At 35.7% G+C, this 27,853-nt stretch overlaps 1 protein-coding gene across 5 annotated transcripts in view; it reads right to left on the reverse strand.

The window, feature by feature from the left end:
* crb (cell polarity complex component crumbs) overlaps positions 1–27,853 on the reverse strand; it is a 390,522-nt gene that overhangs the window by 53,760 nt on the left and 308,909 nt on the right. For all 5 annotated transcript variants that reach the window (XM_069839830.1, XM_069839829.1, XM_069839831.1 and 2 more), the window contains 6 exons: positions 27,446–27,641; positions 21,405–21,558; positions 18,455–18,857; positions 16,890–17,132; positions 11,869–12,274; positions 2,842–3,146 (listed from right to left, as the gene is read on the reverse strand). In XM_069839830.1, coding sequence (XP_069695931.1) covers positions 2,842–3,146; positions 11,869–12,274; positions 16,890–17,132; positions 18,455–18,857; positions 21,405–21,558; positions 27,446–27,641 — 1,707 coding nt within the window. The remainder of the gene's footprint in view (positions 1–2,841; positions 3,147–11,868; positions 12,275–16,889; positions 17,133–18,454; positions 18,858–21,404; positions 21,559–27,445; positions 27,642–27,853) is intronic.

Below are 27,853 nucleotides of genomic sequence, written 5' to 3' on the forward strand. Positions count from 1 at the left end.
ATAAGTGCGACGAATAGAGCTCCTCGAACTCTATCTGTAGGGTAAAGGGCAATCATCTGCCCCCAGGCATATGGACGATAGAGGCCAGCAAAGTTTCAAAGCACGGTAATTTTGAATTTCTAAAACAGCCTTTACTCTAGAAAAGGAGAACAAAGGGGGTCAGACACCTGCCCTTTTCACTGTAACATCCCCGCATGTTTACTACTAATCACCAGTAAAATGGAACAAATCCACTGCACTTTTTCCTAGCCTTATTTTTTTGGCCTACCTAAAATGTTTCACTCTCTAATCTCCAGAAATAATTGCGAAATCGAGGAATGAGATGCACGTTGTATTCCCCCTTGACTCACTTAGGATACAGTAGGATTAAAATGGGAATCCCAAACACAAGCCGATTGTCGTGGAAAAATACCAAGGATAACATTTTCACCGCCATAACTCTGCTGTATGTGTAGCGAGAACAAAGCTGATAAGTGCGGCGAATAGAGCTCCTCAAACTCTATCTGTAGTGTAAAGGGCAACACTCTGCTCCTAGGCATATGGATGGTAGAGGCCGGCAAATTAAAAAAAAATGGTAATTTTGACTTTTAAAAACAGACTTTACTCTAGACAAGGAGAACGAAGGGGCTCAGACATTCGCCCTTTTCACTGTAGCATCCCTGTATGTTTACTACTTTTTCCTAGGCTTATTTCTTTGGCCTACCTAAAATATTTCAGTCTTTAACCTCTGAAAATAATGGCGATATCGTAGAACGGGATGCGGTGTTGTATTCTCCCTTGACTAAATCCGAATACATAGGCATCAAAATGGGAATCCCGAACACAAGGTGATTTGTGAGAAAAAAATACCAAGGCCTCTATTCCGCCAACATTCTCGCCGCCATATCTCTACCGTATGTGTAGCCAGAGCAAAGCTGATAAGTGAGGCGAATAGAGCTCTTCGAACTCTATCTGTAGTATAAAGGGCATCCCTCTGCCTCCAGGCTTATGGATGTTAGAGGCCGGCAAATTTTCACAAAATGGTAATTTTGACTGTCGAAAACATACTTTATTCTAGAAAAGGAGAACAAAGGGGCTCAGACAGCCGCTCTTTTCACTGTAGCATACCCGTATGTTTACTATTAATCACCAGTAAAATCGAGCAAATCCATTGCACATTTTCCTAGCCTTATTTCTTTGGCCAACCAAAAATCTTGCAGAAATAATGGCGATATCGAGGAATGGGATGCGGTATTTTATTCCCCTTGACTCACTCCGGATACAGTAGCATCAAAATGGGAATCCCGAACACAAGCTGATTGACGAGAAAAAAATACCAAGGCTTTCAAACTTCTATTCTGCCAACATTGCCGCTGCCATATCTCCACTGTATGTGTAGCGAGAACAAAGCTGATAAATGTGGCGAATAGAGCTCCTCGAACTCTATCTGTAGTGTAAAGGGCAACCCTCTGCCCCCAGACAAATGGATGGTAGAGACCGGCAAAATTTAAAAAATAATGGTCATTTTGACTGTCCAAAACAGACTTACTCTAGAAAAGGAGAACGAAGGGGCTCAGACACCTGGCCTTTTCACTGTAGCATCCCCGCATGTTTACTACTAATCACCAGTAAAATGGAACAAATCCATTTGTACTTTTTCCTAGCCTAATTTTTTGGCGTAGGCTACCTAAAATGTTTCAGTCTCTAATCTTCGGAAATAATGGCGTTATCGAGGAATGGGATTCGGTGTTGTATTCCCCCTTTACTCAGTCCGGATACAGTAGCATCAAAAAGCTGATTTTCGAGAAAAAAAAAAAACCAAGGCAACCTCTATTGCGCCAACATTCTCGTCGCCATATCGCGACCATATGTGTAGCGAGAACAAAGCTGATAAGTGCGGCGAATAGAGCTCCTCGAACTCTATCTGTAGGGTAAAGGGCAATCATCTGCCCTCAGGCATATGCACGGAAGAGGCCGGCTAACTTTAAAAAAAATGATAATTTTGACTTTCCAAACCAGACTTTACAATAAACAAGGAGAATGAAGGGGCTCAGACACCCGCCCTTTTCACTTAGCATCCCCGCATGTTTACTACTAATCACCAGTAAAATGGAACAAATCTATTTGTACTTTTTCCTAGCCTAATTTTTTAGCCTACCTAAAATGTTTCAATCTCTAATCTCTGGAAATAATGGCGTTATCGAGGAATGGGATGTGGTGTTGCATTTCCCTTGACTCACTCCGGATACTGTAACATCAAAATGGGAATCCCGAACACTAGCTGATTTTCGAGAAAAAAATACCTAGGGTTTACACTTTTATTCCGCCAACATTCTCGCTGCCATAACTCCACCATGTGTGTAGCTAGAACAAAGCTGATAAGTGTGGCAAATAGAGCTCCCCGAACTCTGTCTGTAGTGTAAAAGTCAACCCTCAGCCCCCAGGAATATGGATGGTAGAGGCCAAATTAATGCAGGATCTTTGTCTGGAATACTGCACCTTTCCAGAAAAAAAGTGAATGGTAATCTGCTAAATTCCATTTTTAAAGAAGATAAATAAAAATTGTGAAATATAGTATGTGTAGAATTTGATGGATAATCAATTATTTAAAATTAAGCCAAGTGTAACAGTAATGATAAAAAAAGGTGATGTTTACATAGTACACTTCAGAAATCCACATACTGATGACTATCCAGTTGAATGAACCCAGTTGTCATTCTGAAATATTTTGCAAAGAGAAAAGTCCCATCACCATCTGGAACTGAACCAGGAATCTTCCAGTTCATAGCTGGTTACTCTATTAACTAAGCTACCCAGCGGATGTGGAACATATTAGCTAATTATTTATGAATAAGAACAGACCTGTATTAGATGATAGTTGCCGTCATCCAGCTTCTTCCCACTAACAGGATACCTCTCTAGTGTACCATTGAACTGTATCTTCACCAGTAATTCACCTCCATCAAGCTCGGCCATGATGTAGGCCTCATCATTCGAAACTATGTTAGATGATCCCAAATAAAAGATGATTCCTTCATCTTGACGGGTCCTTATAAACATGGATATGTCTACTATGTGGCGAATAGCTCTGCGAGATGTGTCATTCAATCTCACAGTGACGAAACTGTTCGTGATGTTCTCGTAGCCAAACGTTGCAGCAGTCAGATCTAAAAACAAAATCTAGCTCAGTAACAAAGTCACCAGAAGTAACACTGGAGACAGCTCCCTAATGTTGCCTTGACAGACTTCATACTTTTATTCAGCATCAAGCTTTACTAGATATCTGCTGTTGGGTCTAGTAGTTCTTACTGACAAGGATGAATGTGAAAGATGTAACAGCAAATCAACACGTTTGCACAGTTGTTGTTTTGCACTCACACACTAACAGCAAGTTCACTATTATCAGTTAGACATCGGATTTATATGCATTAAAAACATCTAAAATATGCATGTAATTATGCTGTCAAAATCTTTAAAATATGCTCTATAATTTCGAAAACATGCAATAAACATGCAAATACAAAATTACAAATTATGCTGGATTTACAATGACGCGACATCCCCGACACGCGACGCGACATCGTAGTTTCGCGTCGCGGACTGGTGTTCAAAATTCCGTGACTTGAATCGCTGATTCGTGTTGATTAGGAAACTTAAAATGAAACGATGCCTGCCTTCTCTATTTTTGGAGTAGAAGAAATCAACATATCATAACTATATGCGAATGACATCTTCGCAATTTGATGATCTCCTGCATATCATTGGCCCTCAAATACAAAAACGTCCAATGCGGGGCATCCAGCAGAGGGTCTAAGCGTAACTTTGAGGTTAGGTTTCCCTAATAGTTGGTATCTCTCTTTAAGACCTTGGTTGTAGGGGATTCCCTACGTTCTTTCTCTTACGATTTTTCTATTGTAACTTCCACAATGTCCATTATAGTTTTAGAAACAAGTCCTGTAATCTGAGATAAATTGAAAAGCACCTCATTAAGTGGAAATTCTGTGAGGACAATTGGAAAAAAAAAAAAAAAAAACAAAAAAAAAAACAAAAAAAAAATGAAATTTTCCGAACTGAATAGGAGCCATGGATGAAAAGCATTGTGTATTTCAGGTAAACAAACCGTAATGTAAAGGATGAACCGTAAATAATGCCATTAATTTGAGGGTTATTCTTTGAGATATTTTAAACAAAAAAAATTAATACAATTATTGTTTTCCTTTTTACTTCCTTTTCGAGATAAAAACTGTTTTGTATGAAACATTTCTTACCGTGTTTTGGAAAAACATTGATTTAATTCGCAATATGTTCAGTCAGCTTAAGAGAGCAGTGTATTATGATAATAAATATGCAGAAATTTGATCCTAACAAATGTAACATTTTAAAAATCCTTTCCAGAATGAAAATGTACATTTGTTCATATGAAATTTCTGCATATTTAAACGACAAAACTATTTTTGTATCATAATACACTGGTCTCTTAAATTGTCTAAGCATATTGGGAATTAAGTTAATTCAATGGCTTTCCCAAAATATGGTATGAAATGTTTCACATAAAATAATTTTTCTCGAAAATGAAGCAAAAACGAGCAAATTTGTATTAAACTGTTTTGTTTGAAATATCCTAAAGAATAACCTCTTGAAATTAACATTACTCGCGGTTCATTCTGTATAATTAAAGGTATCCTTTGACCAATTCTATCAACATCTCATCTGAAAAGTATTCAATTTTGTTGCAGACGACGCCATCATAAACAAAACACATACGCATTCCGGTAACGTCACGCGGTAAAAGTTAACTCAATTTCAACTTTCGTTGCATCGCGATCTGCATCGGGAAGTCATGGAATTCTGATTTCCTATTGGGCCATAATTTATGTAATGTCGCGTCGCTGTGTTGTGTCGCGTGTGTCGCGTCATTGTAAACAATGCATTACAAAGATTTTTATTGCAAGCAAAAATTTTAATTTTAGGTTTATGCATTTTGGTACTTACAATGTACAGTAGTGGCAAAAAAACCGGACTGACCCTTGTAGCTGATTTCAGAGCCTTGTTCACTCCAGAGCACAATAGACTGGTAACTAAGACTTTCGTGGTTCGAATCCTGTCTGTGAAGGAAACTTCTTTTTGTTCCTTATACAAATTTATTCCCATTACTTTTCGATTGCAGCGATATTTTACTACTTAATTAACTTATTATTCCCAGAACATGAATTTTATCAGCAATCGAAAAGTATTGGGAATAAATTTGAATAAGGAAAAAAAAAAAGTTTCCTTCCCAGGCAGTATTCGAACCACAAAAGTCTTAGTTACCAGTCTATCATGCTCTGGAATGAACAAGGCTCTGAAATAGCTACACGGATCGGTCCGGTTTTTTTTTTGCCACTACTGTACATTCTTCCTTTTGACATCCTTCTGGTCGTTGTAATTTGATTTGCAATACACAACGATTATTTTTCCAAATATGCAGGGATAAGTTTATGATGTTTATCACTTAAGACAAGTTTGTATGCTGAGAAGGATCTTTCCACCTTTACAGGTGTTTTGGGGAAAAATTTAAAAGCACTTACTACCTCTGGGTAAATTTCTTCTGGAAGCACTATGTTTTCACCTTGATATTTATCCACAGAACGCAAACTTTAATGTTAGGATTTGGCTCTAAAATACTGCATAATTTACAACTTAATTTTTCTGCATACCAGTGGCAGCTCATAAGCATTTAATGTCTAGTGCCAGGGATAAGGATAATGACATTATTATTATTATTATTATTATTATTATTATTATTATTATTATTAAACTCACCAAAATGTATACAACTGTACACAAAGTCCAGACAAATTAGAGGAAAAATGCACACTTGTCGGTTAACAGACAGGCATTCCATCAATAATGTAATGTAATTTATTTATTTACTTTGTTATTTAACGACGCTCTATCAACTACGAGGTTATTTAATGTCGATGGAATTGGTGATAATATATATGATATGATATTTGGCGAGATGAGGCCGAGGATTCGCCACAGATTACCTGACATTTTCCTTACGATTGGGGAAAACCTCCGAAAAAACCCAACCAGGCAATCAGCCCAAGTGGGAATCGAGCCTGAGCCCAAGACCAACTCCGGATCGGCAGGCAAACGCCTTAGCCGACAGAGCTACGCCGGTGGCTCATAACATAATAATAGGAGGAGTTGAAACATCAGTCGTATGGTAAACTATGACAGAAACATAGTCTATAATCATTAGTTCTTTTTATTTCTACATGGTACACTTTCAACATGCAGTCAAGCAACTCGTTTTGAATGATTTTAGAAGTAGGTACCCTTAAATGCTGTTGACTTGGTTAAGTGCTCTTTTAACTTTTTAAGCCTTTATCTAACTCAGAACTGAAGTGAACTAATTCACGAAACACGCCCCTGTATTGTAAGTCGCCAGATTTATCATACCTTGTTAATACTAAATCTACTGCTGCTTAAAATTTTATACAATTTACTATTAGATTTAGAATATATCTGTTTTCTTCAACTTGCTTGTTGTGTTTTGTAATCGCGAGTATGTAATGTAAGTTTAACTGAATTTCAATATTCTCTTTAACCAGCAGAGACAAACTGAAGACGTTATTCATACGAACCTTTGATTTTTTTTTTTTACTTTATCCCTTAACCCTGAGTGTAGTTCTAAATCTGTAAGACCCATTTCGACTAGTTACGTTCACCTCGGAACAGAATACACGGGAAACACTTCTCTATATTTCATCCACACAATCAGTTGTTTTTTTATAATAAACATCCAAGTTGAATTTGCCAGATCTGTTAACTTTAGCACTTTGCTGTTTTTGGTGAATATTTAAATGCCGTGTAAGTCAATTATTTAACAGGAATTTAGTTTTCATTATATGTTAATATTGAATCCGGAGATTTTAATAAAGTGATAACTGAATTAATTTCTTCACAACTTACATAACATGATAACACTTCATAGGTTTACAGTTTCGCACTACAGTTAGAAATATACTGAAATAAAAGCATTCTTAAAAAGTATTTTAAGAAACCGGCAAGGATTTTATTAGCTTATTTTTACATCATTTCCTCTAAAAAACTTATTCCGACAAAGCGGCAAAACAGACAAGAGTGCGACGTAAGGGAGTGAGATAGTAAATGGGGTTGTACACAGCTACTCAAGCATTTAAAAACGAAAACGGTAAACTGTGCCTGGCACGTTTTAGATGCTAAAATGGACGAGAGAAGATGAAAATTGCGCGCGCATCCCATTGTATTTCTTATGGGATGTAGTGCCTGGCTCAGATCAATGCTGCAAACACTGATTACAACGTGGATGGAGGCAATGATAATATTGACAGTAGGAGTTTGCAAGTACAAGCGTAACTTGTTTCTCTCCGGTTTTGCGCGGAAAATATGAATTCTCCTTCTTTCTCTTATGTTCTGGTAGTGCCATGGCACGATGGTACTGCCTCTAAAACCACCCCTGCTGCATATTTTAAAGAAGCACTCTGAAGTTTACTCTGAACCTCTCTGAGGATTGATAAAGATAAAGACAAACCACATTTTTCGAGTTTTTTGTGGATTCAGCTATAACTTTGAAATTTGTCCCTTTGCAAATAGTCACTATCAAAAATATTCAGTGAATGTTGAAGGTTGAGCTGCATAGTGACACAATATAAATAAAGAAATAGACAACACGTGATTTTGCCACAATAGCACAAACTTACAGGTTACTTCGATAGAGAGAAGGACTGCATGATTTAAGTTGAATGGTGACATAATCTTATCCCTTCCTGCAGCTGAAACTGACTGGTAACTCCTCACCCTACTTCTCGCAAACACTCCTGCTTCCAACTGTCTGTAGGAATGTTATTCCCCGTAACATCATATCATTTTTGTCAGTAGTGCTAGGAGAAGCTCCTTACAGGTGCCTCTATAGTGAAGACTTTATTATCTAGTCACTAAAGCATTTAAATATTAATTTTAAAATTAAAAATTAAAAAATATATGTATTATATGCTCGATGAATGGAAAAATGATTAAATATGCAGCAACATCGGATATATGCAATTGTATGCACTATAAAACTTCACATACAAAAACAAAAAAAATATGAAACATATTGCAAAAGTTAATTCCATATCATCAGTAAAACAAACTAAATATACATTTGCATGTAAATCTGATGTCTAAATTTATCACCTTTATTTTTGTTTAAAAATTTTTTTTTCTTCAATAATAATTTTGGCTCATTCCATGATATTACTTTTATTTCATGCTGTTTATTACATATGTTGGTAATATTTATTACTGTGTGTAGTGGTCACAAAAACTGCTACATGTTATAATATAGTCGAACCTCGACAAAACAATTTTCTGGATACTAGACAAATTAACCACCGGCGTGGCTCAGTCGGTTAAGGCACTTGCCTGCCGGTTTGAAGTTGCGTTCGGGCGTGGGTTCGATCCCCGCTTGGGCTGATTACCTGGTTGGGTTTTTTCCGAGGTTTTCCCCTACCGTAATGTGAATGCAAGGTAATCTATGGCGAATCCTCGGCCTCATCTCGCCAAATATCATCTCGCTATCACCAATCTCATCGACGCTAAATAACCTAGTAGTTGATACAGTATCGTTAAATAACCAACTAAAATTAAAAAAAACTAGACAAATTGTATTGTTATTTCAGGATTATTGTTATACTGAGGTGTTATGAAATTTTGTCCAAATTTGTTCTGAAAAAGAATATAGTAGAAATAAGTATAAAACAACTTTACATATTATGAAATAACATTTACTCATAAGATTACTAACTACCATATTTGATATTTTTTCTCTGGCTACCACTTTAATAAAAATAATTCCATGTCTGTCAATTAAGTGCTTCTTGACAAACAATAGGGTCTGTCATAGAATGTTAAGTGTTCTCATTTCATTAAACTATTTCAAAGGTAATAATGTCAACGTCTTTTCCTGTCGAAGTTTTAAATGCTTATACTCGTATTCAGGATTAATTTTATCACTTGTGACTCTATCCTCTATTTCCATGTGTTTCTTCATGAATGTTGCGAGTGTTGATTGTGCAAAAAGATACTTTTTAGCTCTTTCAGTCAGATTCAATCTCCTATTTAAATCACTAAATGCAGCTAATTTAGTCTCCAAACAACAACTAACATTCGAATGTGAAAGGCGACAGTATCAAGAACCATAAAGACAAATCCTGTTAAGGATCACACACTCTTGAAGCAAGTAGAGTTATATTGTAGCATGCTCCTTGTATAGCTGTCAAAAGAAAAAGTGGCTGCTTTCTAGATACTACGTTCCCTTCGGGTATCTCTGCTAAAATTTAGAGACAGGCAATGTTACATGTTGTTGGACCATGATGCCTGCTATATAGAGTTACAATTAAAGTATTCTATGTGTTACACTTGTAGCGTAATGGTAACGTCCCGGACTGGTATTCGTGAGATCGTGCATTTGAACACCACCAAGCGCTTTTTAGTTTTTTTTTTTTTAAGACAGAGACAAAATATAATTGCTCCTGTCTCTTTTATGACTGTTTTAGTAGGATTAATTAACATCAGGTTCATGAATATATTATGCCATGACTTTATCATTATTTATTATGACATTATGGCTGCAAATGGAAAGAAAAAAAGAACAATTTTATACTCAATAAAAATATCTTTCGTGGCATAAACAAAACAAGCATACTGGCGTTTGTCTTAGAAAATTCAAACAATTAAAAGTTAAAAAACCAAATCAAAAGCCATTATTCAATATTTAGTCCATCTTCCTCCAATCGTAATCACATTTTGCAGTTGAGTGGACATGTTCTGGACGAGCTTCCACAAATCATCAGGACATCTTGGAGGGAGATTGGGCCAATTTTTTCCGCATATTATTATGCTTATTTACTTATGCCCCCTTGGCTCAGATGGAAGAACGTCTGAATTCAGATGTCAACGTCTCAGGCTCCAATCCTCGTCGTTCCTTTTCATTTTATTGTGTTACAGGATAGTATAATGTAATAATATAAGAAGAAAAAACTAACACTAGTATTATGCAACTGTATTTTTCCAAATCTAACATTAAATTTATATTATTTATATCGCTAAAGAACAATAACAGAATATAAATGATAACTTGAATATTATTTATATTGCTAAAGAATGATAACAAAATAAAATGATAACTTGAACAAGCCTTGAAATCACAATCTTCGAATCATTAAGCGAGCACTCTACCACTACTCTACGAGACGCAGATATCTAATGACTCCATAGTTCCGAAACTGCTTCTATAAGCGCGAGCATTGTGTAACATCACAGTGATCCGAAGCGGACTTAGAAAATATTCGCTGTTCATGAGTGCGACCATTTTTTTTATTGACAGCTGTACAAAATGTCAAGATCAGTCAACAAAAGTATGAAACAGGATAGACGAAATAATAGGAAAACAACTTATCAATGGTGTATGGGCATCAAGTCGGATAACCTAGGTGGCAGGCAACTTACTGTGAAAGTTTGCATTCAAGAAGCCACGCACTGCTCCATAGTAATAGTAATGCAGTGCCAAGTAAAAAGTGAAATAGTATTGAACATGAAAACCAAGTTAAATTTAAAAAATATATATGGGGTGCAGCCTCATGTTGCTGAAAAACCAATCCTGGGGGAGTTGATCAACAACAAATATATATAATGTTTTTATTGTTCCATCGGGGTTTCTCCAAAATTTTACCGTCAGAAAATGGATAAAACATGTTTAAAATATAAGAAATATGCCAGGATGAATAAAATTTATCGTTGCAGCAGGGGATTATCGTCATATTGGTTTTCTTTGCTTGGAGGTTCGACTTTAATAGAAATTACTACACATGATCGCAACAGAAATTGTTACGTGTGGTAACAATACAAACTGCTACATGTGGTAGTTAATAGAAATTGCTAGATGTGATGTAGTAGACATTGTTACATTGATGATAATAGAGGCTGCTATCGTGTAATGATGGAGAGAAATTTCTGTGTGTGTGTTGACATTAAAAATTTCTATTTGTGTAATGATAACAGGTATTGCTATGACAGATTATAAATTAAATTGCTACATATAATGTCTGGAGTGCTAACATTTCTCTAACCTACCTTACTTACTTACAAATGGCTTTTAAGGAACCTGCAGGTTCATTGCTGCCCTCACATAAGCCCGCCATCGGTCCCAATCATGTGCAAGATTAATCCAGTCCCATATCCCACCTCCCTCAAATCCATTTTAATATTATCCTCCCATCTACGTCTCGGCCTCCACAAAGGTATTTTTCGCTCCGATCTCCCAACTAACATTCTATATGCATTTCTGGATTCGCCCATATGTGCTACATGCCCTGCCCATCTCAAACGTCTGGATTTAATGTTCCTAATTATGTCAGGTGAAGAATACAATGCGTGCAGTTCTGCGTTGTGTAAGTTTCTCAATTCTCCTGTAACTTCAGCCCTCTTAGTCCCAAACATTTTCCTAAGAACCTTATTCTCAAAGAACCTGTTCCTCTCTCAAAGTGAGAGTCCATGTTCCAAGTTTCACAACCATACAGAGCAACTGGTAATATAACTGTTTTATAAATTCTAACTTTCAGATTTTTTGACAGCAGACTTTATGATAAAAACTTCTCAACCGAATAATAACAGGCATTTCTCAAATTTATTCTGCGTTTAATTTCCTCCCCAGTGTCATTTATATTTGTTACTGTTGCTCTAAAATATTTGAATTTTTCCACCTCTTCGAAGGATAAATCTCCAATTTTTATCTTTAACGTACAACGTTCACAATATTCTCACCTGATCGAATAAGTAAAATACTAAATACAAATATCTAACATAAAAATCAGCACTTACTATGCTCACAAGTGTGCCCCAAATACGGACGTTCACATGTACAGCTGAAATTCTTCCAGAGATCAGTGCAGATACCACCATTAACACAAGGGTTGGGTTTGCACTGATCCTCACGTGGGCATCCCACCTCAATACCCATCATGGTAATAGGCATGGATGTCTGTACTCCAGTCATGTGTTTCTCAGGTAGAACCCACTCCTCGTTGATCACCACGTCCTGCGTGCAGCCCACAAATGAAGATGGGCCATGAGTTAAACCAGCCAGGGAAGTAGTCGTGCCACCTACAAATGTTGTAGGGAAACTTGTGTAGGACGCATTTGTTGCTTCATTCAGGTTGATTGGATAAATTGTCTGCTCTTCATTGGCAGCAAGGACCAAATGTGTATTGTTAATGGCCACAAACACCTGAAAAAATTATAGAAACTTAAGAAAAGACACAAACAACATTTTCCTAAAATTTCCTATAACCACAAGAAATATGTCAATTGGTACTTTGATATATTTTTTTTGGGTCATTCCATGGTCCTTATTGTGGTCCTTGTTGTCTTTATCGCGGTCCTTATCATAGTCGTGTCTTTGTAATGGTCTTATTGTGGCCCTTGTTGTCTTTGTCATGGTCCTTATTTTGGCCCTTGTCTTTGTCGTCATCCTTGTCGTCTTTGTAGTGATTCTTGTTTTTGTCATGGTCCTTATCGTGACCCTTGTTCTCTTTATTATGTTTTTTTTTATTATGGCATTTATTGTCTTTGTCATGACGGCCTATATTTTAGTCATTGTGTCTGTGGTCCTTATCATTATCCTTATCGTGGTCCATGTCATGTTTCTTAACATGATCCATGTCATAGTGCTTATCGTGGTTCATGTTGTGATCCTTATTATGTTCTTATCATGGTCCTTGACATTGTCCTTGTTGTCTGTTGTTTTTGCCCGTTTTTCGCAGTCATTGTCTTTGTTATGGTCCTACATTTGTCGCTTCAAAATAATATTGTTTTCTCGATTTGGCAAATGACTTTTGTATCACATGGTAGTAAATATAGTTTTCATCATAAGTTCTTAAGCAGTGCCACAGTCTAACTGATCAAAGAGCTAGGCTCTTGCTCCTTGAACTCAATGAAATATTTTAAGTGACCTGTATGTATTCAAAAGCCTTCTCGAGGAGGAGAAGTCAGCACTCTCACTTGCCCATCTCATTGCTCCTACTCATATTTTTCCCCTCATAGGACATCTTCTGAAATTGAGGCGGGTTCCGGAATAAGGGCACATAGGCTTATGTGCCCTTTTTCCAAAGATTGCATTAAATGACCGCTCGAGTTCATAGGAAAATACCTACAATTTTTCGTTTCTGGACTATGCTTCAACAAGGCAGGAGAGCTGTTTATGCAACGATGCTAGGGGTCAGGATCGAGTATCCCATGTGCATCAGCAGTCCACTGCTCACAGGTGTATCATTCTGTGCGTATGCTGTTGTGCAGTTGGTTCGACCATTTACAGACTGAGGCCTATAGAGTATGTGCTTATTGATGATAGTGTTTTATGTATAACAATTTAAAATTTAATTACAGGCCTAATATACCTTTGGGTAAAATAGGGTTCTATAAACTTGGAAATTCAATAATATTGCTTCATGGAAACTCCTACTTCTCTTGTTTCATGCAAACTCAAGCAAAAATAATGCTAATTCAATGGCATCGTTTTTGTATGACTGCCTTCAAATAAATCTTAAAAAATGTCCTAAGGTGGAAACTGTCATAATGATGTCCGATGTCGCAGGAGGACAAAATAGAAATTCGATGCTTCTGAAGTTTTCTGCTTGATTTGCCAAGGTATATCAGGTTGAAATAATCTAGGTTTCCTGTTCGTGGCCATTCATTTACACAATGTGACAGAAACTCTGGACCCATGAAATCTGTTATGAGAAGAAAGAAACTATTGGAACTACAAAACCATGGTTGAAAGCTATAGTAACATGTAGAAAACATCCTAGTAACTTCGAAGTTGTAATGGATCATACTATTATAAAAGAGTGGGATACAGCTATAACACCATATTTCATGAAGACTCCATCTCCTGGACGCAAATTTACGATTATGAAGTATTTTATAGTGAAATACAAAGTGGATGGTACTTTTCTGTGCTCCGAAAATAACAACCCCCTATGGATTCCCTTCAACTATTTCATCAGACTGAATAGAAATAGGTATAATGATATCAAGCCTAAGAGTGTTCCATTCCCAACAATCAGCCAAGACAAGGTAGACGACATAAGATCTCTATTTAAGTACTTAAATGAGGACGACGTGTCAGGGCAAGAATTTGTCCTTGAAGAATCTCATAGCGTATAAAAAAACAAAGTAGTACTATGCTTATGCATAAACAATAAAGGTTTTGTAAAATAAGTTGGTTAATGAGTTATTGTTACTATTATTGCTATAGGTACTATTCATTGAAATACAATGAGATTGTGAATATTTTTTATGTTAATATTTTTTCTATTTGAAATTATTTTGTAAATAGTTTTACCTTTTTTTATCCTCTCGTTTTCATCACTCCTTAAGTTTATTTAAAGCAAATAAAAGTATCTTTGGAAAAAGGGCACATAGGTTGTACCTACTGTACTTACTATTGCGCCAAAATATTGGTAGATTTACAAATGTAATATATACATATTAGCATATTAACAAACGATGAATTTATAAAATATAAGGAACTAAATCAAAATCGTGTTTGAAATGTGTACTGACAACACAACACCTTTGTAAGTCATTATCTCAAAATGTACTTCATGGGTATGTGCCATTCTTCTGGAACCGGCCTCAATTGTCCATACTATGCTTGTACATAAGATCAAATTGTTAAACAAGCACTTGCAAAAAGCAAAAGTTTTCCGAGAAACTTCACCTGCTATTCAGAATGACTTAGTCGATCTGTTATAAGTGTTATACAGTAGTAGAATATTGAGCAAAAGAGTTTACAATGGTTCAGATGTGTTAAAAGGATGGTATTGTATTGTATTTATTTACATTCCATGATATTCGTACATCGCTTCACAGCTAGAATTTGGAACATGTCAAACGAAAAAAAAAAAAAAAAAATCTTACTAGTGCTATAAAGTCTTAATTACAGTCACAGTCTAGTTGAAATATATACAGAAGAGTTTTACAATATAGTCTACTAGAATAACACAAAGTTTTAGTTTCAATACTTAGTACAACACAGAAATATTTATGAAGCATTGTTAAATGTCATGAATTCACCTACAGAATAGAAGGCGTGAGAAATTAGGTACCGGTACTTCTTTAATTTGGCCCTAAATGATCTTATGTTTTGAGTTTGATTTTTTATATTCATAGGGAGGCTATTAAAAATGTTTACAGATATTAGTGACTGTGAGGACAGAATATATAGGTTCTGATTTTAAATGGTGAGCATTTATTTCTCGATTCCTCCAAGCGCGACACAGTGTATTGAATTGTTTTGAAACTTAAACTTGTGTTTTCAGTTTTATTAAATGTTATTCTCACGAATGATTGTCGTTGCATTGGAGTAGAGACTTCAAACAATGAACAGTTCATATTTAAATGTAGGTTTGAGAAGTCATTCGGGTAAAAAGTGTAATATATGCATCCACATGCAAATATTTGAGAAATATGCACTAACCCCCTGAATATGCATTTATATGCACTATAAAACTTCCCTTGTTGATTCCCCTTAGCATGAAACACATTCCTCTCATACATGCATATCTTTAACCTTCAAGGAATAAAACATGCAAATATGCCAAAATCCGCCCTCCACATATTACAAATGCATGTGTCTGTACTTCACTACTTTTCATTTATATGATAGATAATATAAACCCCAAGAGATTGGACTCGAAATTAATATGGATAAAACAGAATTTATGAACACGTCAAAAAATAGGATAAGAACAGAAGAAACTAAGATGTTTCTATTGGCTCTGAGCAATTTAAGGAATGTAATGAGTTTAAATACTTGGGTTCAGTGGTTACATGGGACAATGATTGCAGTAAAGATATAAAAGCTAGAATTTCAGCAGGGAATAGATGTTATTATGCCTTAAGCAAAGTCATGAGAAATAGGTATACTTCTAAGCAGACAAAATTACTAATATACAAAACAATAATTAAACCCATAGTGGTTTATGGGTGTGAATCATGGACCATGACTGAACAGCAACAACAACAACAACTTAGAAGATGGGAACGGAAAATTCTGAGAAAGATTTATGGTCCTGTCAAAGTACAAAATAATTGGAGAATCCATAGTAACTTGGAATTAGAAGACTTGAATGGGTAAGTCACTTAATTAGAATGGAGGACGAAAGAATGGCGACGATGATCTTTGCTGGAACACCGGAGGGAAAGAGAGATAGGGGTCGTCCCAGATTGAGATGGTTAGACTGCATTGAGGAAGATTTGAGAAAAGTGGGAATAAGGAGATGGAGAAAGAGGGCAGAGGACAGAAGTGATTGGGCTATTGTTTTAAAGGAGGCTTTAGCTAAACTATAAGAGCTGTATGCCAAAAGAAGAAGAAGATAGATAATATAATATGTTATTAAAACAAAATATTATTTGCATACGAAAGTGAAGTTCAATTTTTACCTAATGTTTCCATTAATTTACTTATTTTGCTCTAAGCATTAGCACAGGCATAATTCTGTACAAGATTTATTAATTTTTCTTCGTTCATATTAAATTGTGATTTTTTGTGTAAGTACTATTTCAGCAATCTTTCAAAAGTAAACAAATTAAACCACCAAGAATGGATGTGATTCATTTGTTTTTCATGAAGGTTTTGCGAGAATATACAATCATATCCAAAACAAGAAGTTATCTTCCGACAGTGGAAAAAATATTCTAGTTCATGAATTCTATTCGATTCAGTTTGAATCGATACACTGCTTTAAATACATTGTGAAGAGAAATTCTGTTTGATTCCATTCCGCTAAGTGGGAGTGAGCCGTAAGAGTTTATTGACATTATCAGTACATTCAACTCACCTTCTGCCAATTGCTGTCACTGAGCTTGGAACCTATAAACACTCCTTCCCACTTGTTGAGCAGGCTGGAATGCAGATTCAACTTCCCAAGAACTAGCTCAAGGATGTAATATGTAGACCCTTTTCCTATGGCAAGCAATCCATTGGGCAGAGTTGTCTTGAATCTGAACTGAATATCGTAACCTTCCTCACGGGTTGTATTCACCATTACATATGAAGATCCATTCAGAGACATGGTTGTCTTCTGCATAAGGTGGAAAGAAAACAAAAAAAATATGTGACTGAATATAAAAAAAAAAATAATTTTGTAACTGCATTCATTGTTTAGTACACAAGTCAACTTCAACTTCAAACATAGTGACTATTCTGGAGAAGGCAAAGAGGAAGATGAAGAGAAAGAGATCTGGAAGGCAATGTGAACAATATAAAGAGAAAGTAGTGGAGAATAAGGTTCTTCAAAACTATGCTATGAGAAAGAAAGTGTGAATGGGAATGTGACAATATTACAGTCAGAACGCGAAATCCGTGAAAACCCTAAATTTCTAGGAAATTCTAGTTCTGACAAAGCTCTTTAGGAAATTCTAGTTTTCACTTACGTAATTCAGTTACATCTAGAAATAACTATGGCTCTTTAGGAAATTCTAGTTTTGACCAATATAATTAAGTTAGATCTAGAAATAACTGATTGTTATTAATAAAAACCCATTGTAACGATTTCAGAATGTGAAATCCGACAAAACCCGAAGTTCTAGTTTTCACTTATGTAATTCAATTCCATCTAGAAATAACGTATTACTAAAAAGACTCTAGGAAATTGGTGCTCGTACATGAACATTATTATTACTACTGTCGTTGTTATTGAAACACAAAATAGTTTTATTACACAAATAATTTTGCTATGGGATGTTTAAACATTACTATTTTTGTTGTTGAATTATGAATAATTATGTTACAGAACTCAATATTATTACTTTTGTCTCACAAGTCACTTGTTGCGACAAAGCATGCTATTGTGACATTTAGAGTTGCAGAATTTTTTTGTTTGTTTGTTTGTTTGTTTTTGTTTCTTTTTTTTTTGCAAATACAACGAACGAACCCTTCTCTGCTTCCAATGACTTCTTTCTTTGCTGCAGTCCTCAGCAACATCTGGCACCTAGCATGAAAAGGAACATCCCTCTAACAAAAATGTTCGAAAATCCCTTATTCTTAACACCACATAGCAAAACCAAAACAGAAGATTTCAGTAGAACAAAAAAAAGTTAGTAGAAAACAAACCGTGGAAGAAAAATACAACAGAAAGATTTAAACAGTACTCAAGAAAATCACAGAAAGATGCAGTAGCAGTACTAACCATGTCTGGACTGAACACACGATATTATTTTCTAGCATCACATATACACAGAATCAATATCAAAGATTTACAACACTGCAAGAAAAAGTTTCGGTATGCAACACGCTCATAGTACGAAATGTATTGGTAAAATCTTGGCATTCTATTATACACAAACTTTTATACTAAGACTAGTCTCCAATATCTACTAGACAGTAACCTATCACACTACCCACCTGCTCGCAAGTGTCTCCATGGAAACCATAAGGACAAGAACAATTGAACTTGTGGTCTGTCTCATTCACAAGATATGGCTGGCAGCTGCCATTGTTAAGACATGGCATGGATGCACATCCCAGCAGCTCTACAGAACAATTTTTGCCACCATAATTAGCGTCACAGCTGCATTCGTAGCTCGCCTTCAGATCAGTGCATGTGCCATGAACACATGGCCTGAAGCGTTCACATTCATTGATGTCAACGTTACACTGTTCACCCTCGAACCCTTCCTCACACTCACACTCGTATCTTCCTATCAGATCTTTGCACGTGCCTTGTACACATGGGGCTGATTCGCATTCATTTATGTTGATCTCACAGTTCTCACCAGTTGTGCCTGGCACACACTCACACACGTATCTGCAGTACAAAAAAACATAACAAATACTTTAGAATTTCAGACATTGAAATGGATATCCATTTAAAAAGATTACATTTTCGTAAGTTACAAATATTATTGGACAAATCATTTCATTTCATTTTTTTTTTTTTTGTTTAATTTACTTTATTTCATAGATCCTATATCAGCATTGTAGCTTTGAGATTTGGAACAAGTCAAAAGTTATACAAAAATATACAATAAGTAGCAAGCAGATTGATCAAATTCACTTATAAGCATAAACAATTTATTCGTCAGTTGAGTAGAAGGAATGAGTACGGAGAAATTTTGTTAATTCTGTTCTAAACCTTTTCTCTTCTGGCCATTCAAAGCTTTAAGATAATTAAATAGTGCATTGAAGACCATAATACATGAACAGTGAGTGAACTTCTTTTTATAACAGAAGGGTTTAACAGAGAATAAATAGAGCTCTGATTTGTGCCTTGTATTAAAATTATTAATGTTTTGATTAGTACTAAATGTATTTTGGTTTTTAACATAAAATATCATCAAGGAAAGAATGTATTCACAAGGCAAGATTAATATTTCTAAATTTTGGACAATCTTTCTACATAATGTATTTTTATGCATACCTTTCATTAATCTTAGGGCTTTCTTTTATCAAACAAAAATATGTTTATCTTCAGATGAGTCGTCTAAGAATATAGTAAAACCTGTTCAAGACGGAAGTGACATGGTCCTAATTAATTTTTTTGTTGTGGACAGGTTCCTGTATTATTCAGGTATGAAATTAAAATGGAATATTTTATCATTTGTATACAAAATGGCATGCCGCAAACTGCAAGAAGTACAAAATATTGTTAAACACTACTCACATTAAATCAGTTTTCTGTCACCTATTCTGTTGGTGAATCAGATCCAGAAATTGGCATGTTCTCTAAAGGTCAAGAAGAACCCACTCCCACAACAGTTCATTTATTTCCACATAAACAGTTACTTTCTGGTTCCTTTTAATCACCAACCTTGACTGCAAGCCATTCACTCATTATGATCTTTATTTTTTAAAGTGTCACAACTGAACTTCAACATTATTTCACACACACTTCGTTTCTAATTTTCCTACAACTCGAAAATTTTTACTTCATCATTTAATGTTAATGCCACATTTTACGCAACTTTTTTTTTTTTTTTTTCTTTTTTACCAGGAAATCACTACACTTGCGCTCTGTCCAGCTATGACAGTATACGGGTGTGAAGCATTGAAAATCTTTGAAGGGACTCGTCTGTCTAGTCAACAGGGTAATAAAATTTATGACCGACAGGCCAACACACCCTTGTACCTTCTAAAATTTTGCAAAGAAACTTGTTTTTATCTTAGTGACCTAAATAGTTCGTATATTCCTTGAAACAACACGCTGTTTCAAAATATAGCTTACATTAAAGCAGTGGGCCCAAAATATTTCCGTTTTGAACAGTAGCAGGCGGTTTCAGTTTCCATTTCCATGTTGGACAGTTTCCGTTTTATTCAGGAAAAATTACACATAATACATACGAATTTCGACGGGACCAATAAATTGTTCTGAAATAGACAGGATTCCGGATTATTCAGGTTCCAATTTGAACAGGTTTCCCTGTATTAATCCATATTTCATTATAGAATGAAAGTTGTTGTCTAGAGCCTTGCATTTGGCAATGAAGCCATTAGCAGTTATAGAATGAAAGTACTGGTATGCAAATTATGCCATTTTAAGGTGTTTATATCGCCAACAAAAGATAAAGATCTTAATGCATAACTTAACAGGCAGAGCTGAATTTAGGAGTACCGGTAATTAAAAAAACAGATAAGTATGATGTAAACCAACCAAAGGTCTCATCTTTAATACCATAAAATTTAAATTTGTTTATCCACAATGCACTCAGTTCCCTTTATTTCGGTTAACAGAGGTTTTACTGTTAATATACAATATTATGATGTTTATGATTTTGAGATGCTAAAGCAATGATCAATTCATCAGTTTTCTTGTTTTAATTCCCTAATATTTAGATGAAAAATAGTTAAATTACTGTGTTTAGAATATTCATTATTTACAATATTTATTATTTAATTACACTTGTTTTAAACATCTTCCTGGCGAGAGGTTTAACTTAAAAAAGGAGAAGCCATAGCATTAACAAATACAGAAATATTATAACTCTACTCTTCAATATGACTATTTCTGATACTATTAAAAACAGAATATATCTGTAACAGAAACACTTCAACAACTCTAGTCTGTGATGATGATGATGATGATGATGATGATGATGATGATGATATGATGACGACGACGATGATGACGATGATGATATTTATCTTCTACTTTTAATCCCAATCTTTTGATAAAGAGATTAATTTTCGCACAGGTCAATAAAAAATAGCAATTTTATTAATTGGAAACAAGACTAAATTTTTCAAACTGAGAATATGTTATTTTAAGATTGAAAAAATCACTATAAATAATCCATCAATGATTAAAATTGTTCAAGAGTCACGTTCAGGAGTCAAACTAGTTGTTGCATGCTCTTACCCACTAGCATTCATGTAACTAAAGTTGTTGGTGAACTTTGGAGGCTGGTCTCCAATTTGTTGGTACAAGGTTTGGTTTGAACGCTCCAAACAAACTCCTTCATATCGACATGGCGAGCTCTCACACTCATTGATGTCATTTTCACAGTTCTTACCTGGAAGTTAGAACAAGTGCTAGTGTAAAATAAAAGTGTCATGTTGTTCAAACTAGCTATACTTCTTAACAGAAAAGGAGAGAAGAGGAGAAAAGGGAAGGGCAGAGGAGGGAAGAGACGGGGAGGGAGGGAACAAAGGGGAGGGGAGGGGAAAAGAGAGGGGGAGAAAGAGAGGGGAGAAGAGGGAAGGATTGTAGGTGTATGGATTATAATATGAACACAGAAGAAGAAGAAGAAGAAGAAGAGGAAGAAGAAGAAGAAGAAGAAGAGGAAGAAGAAGAAGAAGAAGAAGAAGAAGAAGAAGAAGAAGAAGAAGAAGAAGAAGAAGAAGAAGAAGAAGAATTTCAAAACCTTTCTAAAGCTGTAAAAAATTATATTAATACAAACTGTACTTGAAATTCACTATAGTGGCCATGAATATTTTTAACACTCCTTTACTTACTTACTTACAAATGGCTTTTAAGGAACCCGCAGGTTCATTGCCGCCCTCACATAAGCCTGCCATTGGTCCCTATCCTGTGCAAGATTAATCCAGTCTCTATCATCATATCCTACCTCCCTCAATCCATTTTAATATTATCTTCCCATCTATGTCTCGGCGTCCCCAAAGGTCTTTTTCCCTCCGGTCTCCCAACTAACATTCTATATGCATTTCTGGATTCGCCCATACGTGCTACATGCCCTGCCCATCTCAAACGTCTAGATTTAATGTTCCTAATTACGTCAGGTGAAGGAAACAATGTGTGCAGTTCTGTGTTGTGTAACTTCATCCATTCTCCTGTAAATTCATCCCTTTTAGCCCCAAATATTTTCCTAAGAACCTTATTCTCAAACACCCTTAATCTCTGTTCCTCTCTCAAAGTCAGAGTCCAAGTATCACAACCATACAGAACAACCGGTAATATAACTGTTTTATAAATTCTAACTTTCAGATTTTTTGACAGCAGACTAAATGATAAAAGCTTCTCAACCGAATAATAACAGGCATTTCCCATATTTATTCTGTGTTTAATTTCTTCCCGAGTGTCATTTATATTTGTTACTGTTGCTCCAAGATATTTGAATTTTTCAACCTCTTCGAAGGATAAATCTCCAGTTTTTATGTTTCCATTTCGTACAATATTCTGGTCACGAGATATAATCATATACTTTGTCTTTCCTTTATCTTTATTTTTCAATAAATGATAATAAGAAGTTCTTACAATTTATTTGTCTATATTTTAATTTAATAAGTGCATTGCTTTTCACTGATCCCACATTTAGCTGATTTCTTTCCTTAGATGAGTGCACAGACAATCCCGTGAATTCTTAAAATGCTTCTGGCACTTAAAAAAAGGACTATAAGTGACTATAGGACCAGATGGAAATCACACTTGGAGAGCATAAACAGCTTCACATTTCCACGCCAGTTTTATAACTACCAACCAAATGGCAAGAGAGAAATTGGACGCCCACCCAAACGATGGAAGGATCCAATGTAGTTGCTACAGGCAAAAATATGTTGTTGCTGTTGACCAATGCTAAGGATCTTGGATTTCTTCCATTCTCCAGCAGGCGTCCCAATAGTATTTGGTAAGCTGCGATGATAAATCAGCATCTATTTTCTTTATTGCTGGGCACTGTAGCAAATGTTCTTTATCCATGATGGAGTTCTGATTTCTATAGAGGGTGCACTGTGGATGCTGGTAGATATTAATTCGATGTAGATGAGAGGCGAGAAAATCATGTCCGGTTGTTAAGCGAAATACAGCAACAGCCTTTTTTCGTGATAAATCTGGGATGTTATTACTGTCTAGCAGAATTTTCTAAGGTTTGCCTTCGCTTTTCTTCAGGAATTCCTGTTTACAAAAGGACTGGACTATGTGTTTGATCCAGACATTCAAAGCATGAAAAGAGATTTATTATTTTGTTTTGTCTGATGTTTGTTCCTTTTTTTGGCCAGGAAGTCAGCCTTCTCATTATCTATCCATTGAAAAACTACCTATTTACGAAGCCCTTGTAGCATTTTCAGAGCAGATAGAATTTCTCTTACTCTGGAGGACTTGATGTTAGTGCTTGGAGTCCAAATTTACAATCACCAAGTATAGCCACTTTGTTAAAATTATGTATGTGATGAAAAAGCTGTTTCAGGGCTGTAGGGGAGAGAGGGGATACAGTGGACATATGCAAATTTCCCTCTATATGACCTTCCATGTTGGCATCAATGGCCAGAGATATTCATTTATTCATATCTTATGAAAGTACAGTGTTTTTGACCAGAAGTACAAAGAAGATTTTCGAACAGCAGCATTTTCCAGTTTTTCGTAGTTTTGATGTAAATCTTGTGGTAAGTGCTATTCTCTATTAAATAGTTTCTTTTCAAATCATAGTGCAAGTTATAACGTTGTATATTTGTGGATATTATGAGAATTCATTTCATGTATAATACTTTAGTGAGGTTGAAATCCTTTGTGAAAGAAAAGGAAAAAAGTACCAAACCAGAACATGGGGATATATTGGACAGTGATGTCTAATGTATCCCCTTAAATTAATATTCTTTTTTATATTTTTTAAATATGTCTACATTAGATCAATGAACTATTTACTATATTTGTCTACAGATGCCTCGAGTCTACACAAGAAAAACAGATCGTGAGTTTTCTGAGGCGGATATTAAAGCAGAAGTTGATGATGTATTACATAATAATATATCTCTGCGAGCTTCTGCAGAACAGCATGGTGTCAAAAAATCCCGCTTGGCGATGTATGTGAAGAAATCAAGGGAGGTTGGGTTTGATTCAATGAATTTCAAGTCCAATTTTAAGAATCGTCAAGTAATTCCAGGTCACATGGAAGAAGCTCTTGCTGATTATTTGTTGTCATGTTCAGCTATGTTTTATGGGCTGACACCAAAACAAACAAGACAATTGGCTTTCGAATATGCTAAAAAGAATGAACTGATGACAATACCTGCATCTTGGGAAGCAAATAAGGAGGCTGGTTTGGATTGGTTCTCAGCATTTTTGAAAAGACACCCAGCACTCTCAATCAGAACACCAGAAGCTACAAGTCTAGCCAGAATGCAGGCATTCAATAGAATAACAGTGGGCCAGTTCTTTGATAAGTTGGACATTGTGCTGCAGAGACATAAATTCATGCCGCATCAGATTTTCAATTTAGACGAGACTGGCTTGAACACTGTACCACCTGTGGTAAAAGTAATCGCAAAAAAAGGTGAAAAACAGGTAGGACAAGTGACTTCCAGGGAGCGGGGTGAACTTATGACACAAGTTGGTATCATTTGCGCAAATGGGAATGCCTTACCTCCTGTGTGGATATTCCCCCGCGTTCGCTTTGACAAAGAACGCATGATGGCTGGTGCACCTACAGGGGCTTTGAGTCTTGTCCACAAGTCAGATTGGATGACAGCGGAAGATTTCTTGAATGTTTTGATATTTTTAAAGAAAATGTACGTTGTTCAAATGGAAATCCGGGTTGCTGATCATGGATAATCATGAGTCCCACCTGAGTGTAGAAGGCCTAGATTATTGCAAGGGAAATGGCATTACCATCTTGACCCTCCCACCACACACATCCAATAAGCTCCAGCCCCTGGATCGCTGCGTGTTTGGTCCTTTCAAGAAATTCTTCAATGAAGCAGTTAACACCTGGCACCTTAGTCATCCAAATGAAAGTGTGACAATCTTTGAATTACCACGAATGAGTGCAACTGCATGGGACAGAGCAGCAATCCCAGAAAACATTAAATCGGGATTTAAATCTTGTGGAATTTCTCCATTTGACCAAAATATATTCTCCGATGAACATCTCTTGTCGTCTGTAGTATCAGATCGCCCACCTCCAGTGCTTTTGAACCATCAAAGTTCTCCAGGATCAATTGCAGAAGAACAAGCAGGATCTAAAGTAGAAGATGCTATAATTACTTCAGTTGTCAGCTCTAGAACATTAGAAACTCCAACATCTTCAACAACCGAAAATGCATATGTCAGTCCTGAAGAAGTAAGGCCCTTTCCAAAAGCACCACCTCGCAAATTGTCCTGTCGTGGGCGAAAAAGGGGTCGTTGTATGATAGCAACAGATTCTCCAGAAAAAAATTAGATTGCAGAACGGAAGTGTAAAAACTCAATGGGAAAACATGCAGAGAAGAGGAGAGTTTGTCAGAGGTCTTCATCATCTTTAGAGGAAGTTGGTGAGAATACCTCTGACTCAGATCAAGACTCACATGAAAATGAAGTTGAACCCATTTACTCCCTACATTCTGGCGATTTTGTAATTGTCAGAGTTAGTGGCAAAAACACTTCAAGAAATTATGTAGCCCAAATTGTTAATCGAGCCGTGGATGGATATCATGTGACATTTTTCAAACATCAGATCGCTTCTAATTGGTTCATTGAAACTGATGAGCCAGTATCATTTCTGTCATACGAGGAGACTGTGCTGAAGTTACCTTAACTTATCAAAGACAACAAAAAGCGTTTTGAAAATATTACCTATTTTGACTTTGATTTCATGCCATTTTGTATCCAATAATGTATTGTATTGATTGTACATATGTGAATTTAGTTGTAGTTTGTTAGTATTATTGTATTTGAAATTTAGAGACCATGTATGATCATTTTTTCTGTACACAAAATATTTTTATTTCTGTCCAATGTATCCCCATATCTGGGGATACTCTGGACAAAGTGTATTTCTTCAAATATATTCAAATGATGATTTCAGTTTTACTGATATGAAAATGATTTAAATTTTTAATGACAGCCAGATGTCCAACAAATCAAAACCAGGTGGAAAGAATCTTTTTAATTAATAAGCTTAGTGCACAAAAATTTAATAAGATAAACTGTCCAATGTATCCCCTTGCTCCCCTATTGATTGCTTCTAATAAAATATCTAATGCATGAAAGATGATGATGATGATGATGATGATGATGATGATGATGATGATGATGATGACACTTAAAAATGAGAGTAATGGTGAGTAATGTTGTTCACATTGCATAATTCTGCAATCCATGCATGTTACCAAATAAATAACACAGCTCATGATGAAACAAGACTACTAACATTGTTCAGCAATACAGGGTTGCAAGATTCCAGATGGCTTCACTGCCAAATAGTTTGAGCATTTGACATCACTAACAAGCAACAAAAATTTGAAATGAGGACGTATATTAACTCGTCTCAATGCTGTAACTCTTAACACAATTCCATGAAAGAGGGCCCTAGCATTGCACTGCTTCCCAAAGAAAGCCAGGTTAAGAATTTCTGTTACTTCTTAAAAATCTATCATCATTGGATTAAATTTGCAAACCTAGGATCTAATTTTAAGTATAATAGCCATAAGACCAAGAACAACAAACATCAAGGTTACTTATGAATGATACTAAGAAATAAAAATGATTTAATTCAAACATTACAGCTGGCGCCAGCGTTCTTGGCATGTGTTGTAGATATATAGTGCCCCTTTGTAAGCATGCTGCTAGTGCAGCTGAGAATGGTACCACTTTCTATACACGTTACATCAGCCATCTGTCAAACACAGTTGTCAGACTGACACTCACACTTAACGTTCCCATTACTTATTTCACATGCCAAAAATGGTGATGCGAACTGTAAATGAATGTGATAGGCTGACATAAAAGTAACCGAGAAGTGGTTTCTTTATCGATGCAATAAAATAGAAGTGTGATTTGTGCAAATTTACATATAGAATTCAAAACACTGCTTGGAACAAAAAATGTTTATAACCTTATATATATATATATATATATATATATACTAATGTAAAATAAATAATGAATGGTATGCAATTATTGAGTACAGAAAATACCTAAACAGTTATTGATTTATTACGAACTTGCAGTGTTTCAAAAATATTACTTACCATTATAGCCTTTGTGACAACTGCAATTGTAGTCCTTGACCAGATCATAACAGAGCGCCCCATTCATGCAAGGGGCAGATAGACAATCATCAATGTTGTTTTCGCAATGCATGCCTTCGTAGCCAGTGTCTGTGCAGTTGCATGTGTATTTGTTCTCCCCGTCTTCACACAAACCATTGTTCTGACAAGGCGAGGACTGAAAAAAGAAATTTAATAGTATCATCAATAAATGATAAATGTCATTATGAAAATCAAAATAATTGTTATTTCCAGTAAAGGCTTATCAAATTAACCATAACAACATCCTTTTTACTGCAAAGTTATAACTCCATTGCCGAGTTATGTATCTGCTCTGCAATCAAACACACAGTAATGAGAAATGTCTTTCTTGGAGAGTTCATAGACACC

This window comes from Periplaneta americana, chromosome 11 (genome assembly GCF_040183065.1).
Source record: "Periplaneta americana isolate PAMFEO1 chromosome 11, P.americana_PAMFEO1_priV1, whole genome shotgun sequence".
Lineage (NCBI taxonomy): Eukaryota > Metazoa > Arthropoda > Insecta > Blattodea > Blattidae > Periplaneta > Periplaneta americana.